The 10,316-nt window shown below is 35.0% G+C and overlaps 1 protein-coding gene across 1 annotated transcript; it reads left to right on the forward strand.

Annotated features, from left to right (window-relative positions):
- The first annotated feature begins 3,424 nt into the window (after positions 1-3,424).
- Positions 3,425-10,078, forward strand: LOC104888451 (ATP-citrate synthase beta chain protein 2). The gene is made up of 17 exons (XM_010673429.4): positions 3,425-3,616; positions 4,717-4,835; positions 4,930-5,032; positions 5,379-5,444; positions 5,524-5,647; positions 5,746-5,880; positions 5,988-6,048; positions 6,137-6,213; positions 7,482-7,637; positions 7,730-7,858; positions 7,962-8,094; positions 8,207-8,334; positions 8,537-8,642; positions 8,762-8,838; positions 8,924-8,994; positions 9,153-9,437; positions 9,736-10,078. The coding sequence occupies exons 2-17, from the start codon at positions 4,736-4,738 to the stop codon at positions 9,809-9,811; spliced, it is 1,827 nt and encodes a 608-aa protein (XP_010671731.1). The 5' UTR covers positions 3,425-3,616; positions 4,717-4,735; the 3' UTR covers positions 9,812-10,078.
- The last annotated feature ends 238 nt before the right edge of the window (positions 10,079-10,316 follow it).

A 10,316-nucleotide genomic window follows, 5' to 3' on the forward strand; every position in this document is an offset into this window, starting at 1 on the left:
CCATTATAACCTAGCATTGGTACCAAGCAAATCCTTGCCACACGCGCATGAAATCTTCCAACGCATAAAATGACCAAATTACCCCCGTTTGAGTCCCCTAAGAGACTCAAACAGTTGGACGCCAAGACAAGCTCGGTTGCAAACTAATGTGAGATCGGGGGATAATGATTAAAGTTGTATATTTCAGGCAATACATTAATTTCCTTTTGTATGTACTCTCTGCTTCCTTGTCTTTACTTGCTTTTTTTAATGTGGCGTAGATATTTAGGAGATACTCCTTCCAGTCTTTATTAGTTTACCCCTTTTTTTTACACATAATTTTAGGAGAAATAATGTTGTGGGTCAAAAAAAAAAAAAGAAAACTATTATTTTATATTAAAATTGAATGTATATGTGATGAAAAGTTAGTAGTCTAATTCCAGAAATATAAACAAAAGAAAGGGGTAAACTAATAATGGACATCCCAAAAAAGAATACGGGTAAACTAATAAAGACCGGAGGGAGTACATCTGAGGAAATTGGGAGACCATACCTTTTGAAGTAGAGACCGCATGTTTAATGTGGCGTAGATATTTAGGAGATACTCCTTCCAGTCTTTATTAGTTTACCCCTTTCTTTTACACATAATTTTAGGAGAAATAATGTTGTGGGTCAAAAAAAAAAGAGAAACTATTATTTTATATTAAAATTGAATGTATATGTGATGAAAAGTTAGTAGTCTAATTCCAGAAATATAAACAAAAGAAAGGGGTAAATTAATAATGGACATCCCAAAAAAGAATATGGGTAAACTAATAAAGACCGGAGGGAGTACATCTGAGGAAATTGGGAGACCATACCTTTTGAAGTAGATATAAATGATATGGAGACCGCATGTTAATGACAAAAATGTTTAAAATAATTTGCGACAATCATTAATGGCATATATAGCAAGTAAAAAAGGACGAAAAAAATAGTGCTTCCCCATCCCATTTAGTTTCACATTGTCTTTTTGTAAATGTCCCAAAATAGTTCTCAAATTTTCGATAATAAGTAAACTTAATTCATACTGGTCAAAAGTAATATGACATATGAGAAACAACATAAAAATGATGTTCCCTTTGTTTTCATTTCCCAAAATAACTAATATGGGACATAAATAAGACATAATGAATTTGAAAATACGTTTTCACTCTCACATGTGTTAATGCACTACTGCTAATATCTTTAATCATCCAAAACTTATAAAGAATGCATATTTTTAAAATGTTTACATTTGAATAATCCAAAAATATATTGTAGGATAACAGTCCTACAAAGAGTTCATTGTAAAAAAAATGAGTTTCTGTTCAATATAATACACTGAAGTCTTCAAGTGCTTTTCAAGAATTTAATGTTATTAGCGAACATTTTCCAAATATTATGGGATCATGTATTTTGTGTAAACTTACTGATTTAGAGGAAAATAAATAGCTAAAGTGCATCATGCTCATGATACACTCCGATATATGGCAAGAGCCAAGAGTTGTAACTATAGAAGTTGTTTGGTTGATATGAGTATAGGTCTCTAAGAAGTTATAACTCCCACAAAATGGGACCGGAGAAGTTGCCTACCTAGTTACCATTTACTAATCCGACAATTCCCCCTACGTAAGTAAAACTTCCTATGAAAATTCCAACTTCTTTTTTTTTAGGTAGGTAAGATGAAAATATTTATTAAACTGACACTTCTCACAAGTATATCCAATTAGCTTTTTAGGTTACATTTTTCGAAAGTGGAGTTTGATCCCATAAACTTTTAAATCACGAGGACAAACTTTTACCACCCGGACAAACCTTAATTTATGAAAATTCTAACTTTCTATAATCCACCAAACAATATTAAATAATCAATTTCTAGAAAGTAAAAATACATAAAAATTACAAAAACAGGGGAAATGCAAGTGTTATGAAAATCAGATTGAACAAAAATCCTTCTAATAATGATATAAAAATGGGTAAAGTAAGCAATAATCTTGACCCTCCGATTCACCTACCCCTAGAACTACTAGCGCACACCAAATTTCTCTTTATGACTGCCTGACGTATGTGGCAGTCAATCTTTCTAACACAAACTTTTGTGAGGTAACTACCACCTGTCACGTGCTCATCTCTTCTGATCCCCTCTCCCTACCTCATTTTGTTGTTGTTACTTCATCTTTTAAAATGGTTATCTTCCAAATTTAAGGTCAAATAGAAAAAAAAAATTAAATGTATTTTCTCACGATTATAAATATTAAAATCTAACTTTTTATTAATTCACTACAATTTGAATGCTTAATGTTTTAAAATAAAACATAATATAGTCTTATAATTATATATAGTTATACAAGTCTTTTGATATCTAACACTTTTATTAAGTAATAACATTTTCTTATCCCAATTCTATTGCAATTCCTTAGAATTTTTTTAAAAACAACATGTCATGTCACAACGTCCATTTTTCAGTTTTGCATTAGACATAATATTAAAAAAAGCTAATAAAATCAATATAAAATCAATTGTGAAATTTTATGAATGATAATATACTCCTACTCCCTCCGTTTCCTAAAAATCTTCCCACTTACTGTTCCTACAGATACCAAGGAAAATCAAGTTGTGTGGGGCATGGTGTGAGTAAAGTAGGAGAGAGAAAGGGGTTAAGATAAATAAACAAATAAAAAGGGGTTAAAGTAGGAGAGAGAAAGGGAGTAAAATTGAATTAATAATGTAATGGTGGACCATATGATAGTGACATGAGAGGGTAAATAGGGAAATTTGTTTTGCCAAATAAGGAATAAAGCAAAAGTGGGAAGATCTTTTGGAAACACCCTTAAACGGAAAGTGGGAAGATCTTTAGGAAACGGAGTGAGTATATATGATAATTGTAACTGACCCGAAACATCAAGCGAGCCAAAACACATGCATAATGTATCTTTTTCAAAAATAGTTGGAGGGTGACACAAATTTGTTAATGTTGTTTTTGAGATTCATAATATAACCTATCCAAATCCTCTTACTCTTTTTCTTTTTTGGGAAAATCCTCACTCTAATAAAATCTGATTCTATGTCTGATCTCTTATGTCATTAGAGATACATTAGGCATAATGGAACATCTAAAATAAGAAGCAAAACATGAAAATATGTATATATTAATGACATAATTGACACTCCTGAGACCTCAAGTATATATACTAAAGTATTAATCACTCGACTAAATTGTATTTAGTGTTATTATCATAAAATATTACATTAATAAATGAAATTTTTTCTTACCCAAAACATAGCCCAAATCTAATAATTAATTTTAAATTAAAAGTAGGTGGTATGTTACGAGAACAATCATGAAATAAAATATAAAGGCCACCAAATCTTTAGGACAGAAAACATGAAAATAAATCTAATTTTAATACTCCAAAAATATATTTCCCTCGCTCTCTCCATGCGTACTCTATCAAATCTCTCTCTCTCATGGTCGCTGGTCAGAAAAATTGAAATCAATTTCATTCTCTCTCTGCCTATATAACACTAAATCTACTCGTCTCCAACTTCCAACACTCTTCGTTTCTCTCTCCTCTCTCTCTCTCTTTCTGTAATTGTTAACTCTCATTTCACTGAGGTTAGATTTTCTCTTCTCAATTTCCGCAATTTTTTTCTCTGTAATTTTCTCTTTGATTTGATATTAATCTTCATTACATCTCACCTAATTGTATGATCTCAAAATCAGATCTAGGTTTATTTTTTTCGATTGTTGCTAGTAGTTAGGTTACTTAGAATTATGGTTGTTGTTTTTAATTTATTGCGTAATTTTTGATTGAGTTAGTTGGAGATCTGTCATGTGTTTGTTCACCTACATTTGCTTAAATTTTCAGGTATCGAAATGTAGTTGTTAAGTTATAATCATATTTGATCTGCTTTGATTTTTGTGCTTCAATTTGAAATTTTGTTGTTATAAGTTGATTTAGCTGAGTGATTTCTGCATGATCCTTTGATTACAGTGGCGGATTTTGAAGATTTTGTTATCAGTGAGTTTTTGTTAGGGAAGTTATTGTGATCATGATTATTATATGGTTCATTTTATCAAGATCTTATAGTATAGTTAGTTATATTGCACTGTATATGTTCAACGACTAGCTGCGTAATGTTTGGTGATGTTACTTTCTAGTTTCTAGGAAAGAATAGTTTAGTTGGAAATTATTGCAGCTTATGTTTTTGAAGATATTTTTTCAATTGATTGCATGTTCGTTGGATTGAGATTTCGATAGTTTTATCTTTCGGTTGGTGGTCTATGTTCTATCTATGATCTTATGTTCTTTGGGGAAGTAACTTCATTGATAGTATGAAACTTGTAACAGTGGTAAATGCTGTTATTAGTTCTTTTTTTCAAATAGTTATCTCACTGTTATTAGTTGACATGTACTTTTTAGGATGGAGGGGTTAAGTTCTGTTTTTATTAGAAAATGGACATTTCGACAACCCGGATTAGAATGTGGGATGTTGATTTTGGTGCATGGAGAGTGCTACCTCTAAGTTTTGAGCTATGATTGAGAAATCTTTTGTTTTCACTTGAAGTATTGTCATATTAAAAGGCGGCCATTCGTATAAGTATAAGTGGATCTTGATGTTCATAAGCCATATTGTGATGTTGTTTTAGGAGTTTGTAGGATTGTGATCTGCAATCAGAAGGAACTATTTTGTTAATATCCTGTCTATTTACAGGTCTGGTTGAATCGGGAACATGGCTACAGGACAGTTATTTTCTAAGACCACTCAAGCATTGTTCTACAATTACAAACAACTGCCTATCCAGCGGATGCTTGATTTTGATTTCCTCTGCGGTATGTTTCCTAGCCTTTTCTTTTATTGTTTTTATGTGCAGAGGAAGAGATCTATGTTGATGATAGTTCTAATATTTTTGTTGCCACTACATAGGTAGAGAAACACCATCTGTTGCTGGAATCATCAACCCTGGTTCTGAGGGATTCCAAAAGTTGTTCTTTGGTCAGGAGGAAATTGCTATCCCTGTACATTCTACGTATGTATCACTGCCACTCACGCAAACTTTTGGGCGCTAGATTGGTTATACAATTTTGGATTTTTCTTCATAGCTTTGTAACATGGTTGCTGAAATTTCTGAGCACTATAACTTGAAAGTATGTTGGTTGAAGGAAGATCTGTTGTCATAATCTTGAAATAAAAGTTTAGTGAATCAAACATGAAAGAGTTTAAGGATATAACAGCTTCACAAGGAATTTTCTCTCGTAAAAAAACCTCATCAATTACGCTTTAATTTTTTGCTGGTCTATGTTTTAGTAACCTAAATTCTTTCTTTGCTGTTGGGCGTTGGCTGATTCGGGCCATTTGGTTTTCCTCTTTTGCAGCATCGAGGCAGCTTGTGCCGCGCATCCCACCGCTGATGTCTTTATCAACTTTGCTTCTTTTAGAAGGTTACTTTTAGTTCCATCTCTGTGCTTCTTCAAACCATTCAATAATTGAGCTGTAATTTTACTTGCTTTTGAATTGTAGTGCTGCCGCGTCTTCCATGGCGGCATTGAAACAGCCTACCATTAGAGTGGTTGCCATAATAGCTGAAGGTGTTCCTGAGTCGGATGCCAAACAGTTGATTGCATTTGCACGAGCAAACAACAAGGTAAAAACATAAACTCAGGGCTTTACTAATGGGTCTTTTTTATGCTCTTTTACCTTGCAGCTACTAATATGTATTTCCTTTCTAATTTGGGATTTAAGGTTGTTATTGGTCCTGCTACCGTTGGAGGTATCCAAGCTGGAGCCTTTAAGATTGGCGACACTGCTGGGACCATCGACAATATTATCCAATGCAAACTTTACAGACCTGGATCTGTTGGATTTGTTTCTAAATCTGTAAGTGGTTGAGTAGTAGTATAGTATCTGCATAAGGGCAAGGTTCTTAACTGGGCTGTGGACTTCTACTCTGGCATCAATATAAAGTTTTATATTCACTGTTGCAGGGTGGCATGTCTAATGAATTGTATAATACAGTTGCACGTGTAACTGATGGAATTTATGAAGGTATATATTTTTTTCAACAAATTTTCTGTGTTCGTAGCTACTAGAGTGGTCATAAACTAAATGATTTTAAATCTTTGAAACTTCTCAGGTATTGCAATTGGAGGAGATGTCTTCCCTGGATCAACTCTCTCAGATCACGTGTTGAGGTTTAACAACATCCCGCAGGTACCTAATTACTTTGCATATACTATTGATATGACTTTATATGAAGAGTTGCATCAAGGTTTACCTCCTTGGCTGATTCAAAAGCTTTAATTTTCTCATGCTTGCTTAGTTGTAGCGTATATGAAATGGTTAGTTGTTGGTCAGGGTGAGAATGACTTGAGTATAGTTGAGCTTGGCTGACTTGTTATAATTCTTTCTTGAGCTCAAGTCAAGCTTGATCTTCTAGGTTGTCCTCTGCTCGCAACCTCAACTTGAGCTCGAGTGGTCAATTGCAGACAAATTAAAGACTACTTCACATTACAGCTTTCCTATCACTGATCTTTTGCTGTATCTTGATTTTCTATTAACATTCAACGTTTTGTGAAATCTGTAATCATATTTATTAGTCATAACTCTATCAGGCCTTTACCAAGCCGAACCTGAGTAGCCTGCGACTAGTAATGGGTCACCATAAATCTGAGTAGGAACTGTTCATAAAAGGTCAGCACAGATGTTTGATATGGTAGGGGGTTGAGTGAGGTTTATTTGTAATGTTTTTTCATGTTGAAATCAGGTTATAAGGGTCGGAATCATTATAGTTGGGAAAAATGAAAGCTATAATGGCTAGGTAGTAAAGACTCATAAAACAGTATACATGCATTGAGACTGACTGAAGGTAGTCCAAAGGAGCCAAATGAGGGCAGGGAGATCATGAGAATATGTCTCAATGGAAACAATGAAACATTGTGAGAGTTGCTATCTTACACTTATAATTGTACAAGCACATGTTTAGCAATCCAAAATATTTCAAGCTCTTCGGTAGAAAATTCAAGGTTGGCACCTGTCTTTGATGTAATTCATAGTCTTCCTCAAATCTTGATGACAATCTATATTGGCACCTGTGTTTGATGTCCATCCTGATTCTTGATGCACACATGGATCCATTTTTTATAATTATTACTTAAGTGCTAAGGCCCAGGGGAGCTTCAACATAGCTGTTGATTTCAATAATCCAAATGCATAAAGTTCAATCCCCAATAGCCTGATGACAACCTCTATTGGGCACCTCTGTTTTAAGTACTTTTTGACAAGCAAAGCTGTAACTTACTCATGACAGAGATTTTGAGTCATTAAAATTTTCGAGGAAATGAGTTTTTATTACAACACGATTTTTAAAGGCTTGCTGCTTCTAACTCATGTCTTTAAATATAATGTGCACTATATATCTTATTTGCAGCCTGCAATTTTATGTCTTTTTCCTGCTTAACCCGCTTTGCATTACTATGCAGGTTAAGATGATGGTTGTACTTGGAGAGTTGGGTGGAAGAGATGAATACTCCCTTGTAGAAGCCCTGAAGCAGGGAAAAATAAATAAGCCAGTTGTTGCTTGGGTCAGTGGAACTTGTGCAAGGCTCTTCAAATCAGAAGTGCAATTTGGGCATGCTGTGAGTTCCTGTTTGAATATCAAACTCATCACACAAGATTTTAAGTGAAGAAACACTGATAGATTGCCTATAATGTTCTATGTTCAAATTAGGGTGCTAAAAGTGGTGGTGAAATGGAGTCTGCCCAAGCGAAAAACCAAGCACTGAGAGAAGCTGGAGCTGTTGTTCCGGACTCTTTTGAAGCACTTGAGGGTGCTATCAAGCAGACATTTGCTCAATTGGTAGGCTTTCACATTATGTTATTTTAGTTTATTCTGTTGTAAGGTGCCTTTAGCTCCCTTTTCTTCCCATATTTTATTTACATTGTTCCAATCCTTCTAATAGTCTGAAGACGGCAAGATTACAGCAGTGAAAGAATTCACACCTCCACAAATACCCGAGGATCTTAACTCAGCTATTAAAAGTGGAAAAGTCCGTGCTCCAACTCACATTATTTCTACCATCTCTGATGACCGAGGTTTGCCGCATCTTTTAAGTTTGCACCACGTATTAAGATCTTCTGTAGTTTGGCAAAATTCAATTGCATTGAGTCTTGATTTTCTATGTTCTTTTGATCTTTCTTTTCTCAGGCGAGGAACCGTGCTATGCTGGGGTTCCGATGTCATCCATCGTTGAGCAGGGCCTTGGTGTTGGTGATGTTATCTCTCTGTTGTGGTTCAAGCGTAGTCTTCCTCGATACTGTACACAATTTATCGAGGTTAGTTTAGGAATTAACTATTATGTTTCCGTCACACTCCCACTGTCCAGGGAACAGTCATTTGTTTTGGGAATGACTCAAAATGTTTATGAGTTACTATCTGCCCAGGGGATAGTTTTTCTCAGAGGGCAGTATTTTAAGCCTGTTTTCTTTTGAACTTGAAGTCCTTATTTGTGTCTTATGACATTTTGTTCTTGTTTAGATTTGTGTCATGTTGTGTGCCGACCATGGTCCATGTGTATCTGGTGCTCACAATACAATTGTAACAGCAAGAGCTGGAAAAGACCTTGTTTCTAGTCTTGTTTCAGGTATGTGGTCAGCTCTCGTTATCCTTGTGATCATTGTGTTTGCAGTTGATTTGAATAAATTCATAGCAGCATTATGTAGCAATTAGATGCTGAATTAGTGAAATTGATTCCATTACCAGGTTTGCTTACTATTGGTCCTCGATTTGGTGGGGCCGTTGATGATGCAGCTCGATACTTCAAGGACGCATATGATCGGGTAAGTCTTCATGGGAATGATTAGTAGTTATGTTTGTCTCTTTTTTCTACTCTGAATGTGAGTTTGTTTTTTTGTTTCTTACCAGAATTTGACAGCTTATGAGTTCGTTGAGAGTATGAAGAAGAAGGGGATTCGTGTCCCAGGAATTGGACACAGGTGGGGGCAATTTTTTTGGTTGCATTTACCTCCTTTATAAGCGACATATGAGAGTTAAAGCTCAAGTTTGCATTATTGTTTTATCATTTATGCTTTAGTTTACTCCTGGGTATGTTGTCATGGGAGCTGCCTGAAATTTTTGTGCTCTTTTTAAACAGGATCAAGAGAGGAGACAACAGAGACAAGAGAGTAGAGCTCTTGCAGAAATTTGCTCGCACACATTTTCCCTCTGTCAAATACATGGAATATGCTGTTGAAGTTGAGACTTACACCCTTTCAAAGGCAAACAACTTGGTTCTTAATGTAGATGGTGCTATTGGCACACTCTTCCTAGATCTCCTATCTGGCAGTGGAATGTTCACAAAGCAAGAGATCGATGAAATTGTTGAAATTGGTTATCTTAACGGACTCTTTGTGTTGGCGCGTTCAATTGGTCTGATCGGGTAAGTTTTATTTGTTCTTTCTTTCTTTCTTTCGCCATTTCTCAGCACAAACAAATGTACCTACAAGACTGAATCATGCCCAGCAACCATCAAGGCGTACTTAATACCAAATCTGGGTCATATGAATAATTCAAGTAACTAAGATCAACTTTTCCATGCTTACATTTGTGGCCTTTCTCGTTCTCATCCACGAACCAACAATGATTGATATGGGTTTGCATTATTCACGAGTAATATCATCCTTAATTATGATCTAGACCTTGATGGCATTATATTGATGGAGTCTTTGAAATTGCAGGCACACATTTGACCAGAAGAGATTGAAGCAGCCACTATATCGCCATCCATGGGAGGATGTGCTTTACACAAAATAAAATGGTTCCTGACGGCAGGGTGGATGCCGACCTGCTTTATACAAGCATTCTTTACCATTTTGTTCTACTCCGGGATCGTTTTTTTTTTTAGGTTTTGCATTGTGGAGATGATTGCTTATTCATATTGAGTTAGTGTTGTATGTACTGATATTCCTCGATTCGGACATGTCACTTGTAAGCCTCAGTCCCTCAAGGGATACATAGGTGATAGGTTGTAACTTGTAAGCCGATTTCGCATTCTTATGGATAGGATCCCTTTTCTTAATATACACCCTTCAGATAGACTAGTTTTTAGGCTCGAGTTATGCTGCGAGTAATTATAATTTTTATTTATTAATATTATATTTTAAAATGATAATACTAAATAACACTTGGTCTAGTGGTTAAGATTTTAGTATATAAACTTGAAGTCATGGGATCAAATTTTACTATGCAATTTTTATATTTTTCATTGCATGACTATTACATGGAGCAAAATGTCCTTAGGGAGGGTGTCACATGGTAC

This window comes from Beta vulgaris, chromosome 3 (genome assembly GCF_026745355.1).
Source record: "Beta vulgaris subsp. vulgaris cultivar EL10 chromosome 3, EL10.2, whole genome shotgun sequence".
NCBI lineage: Eukaryota > Viridiplantae > Streptophyta > Magnoliopsida > Caryophyllales > Amaranthaceae > Beta > Beta vulgaris.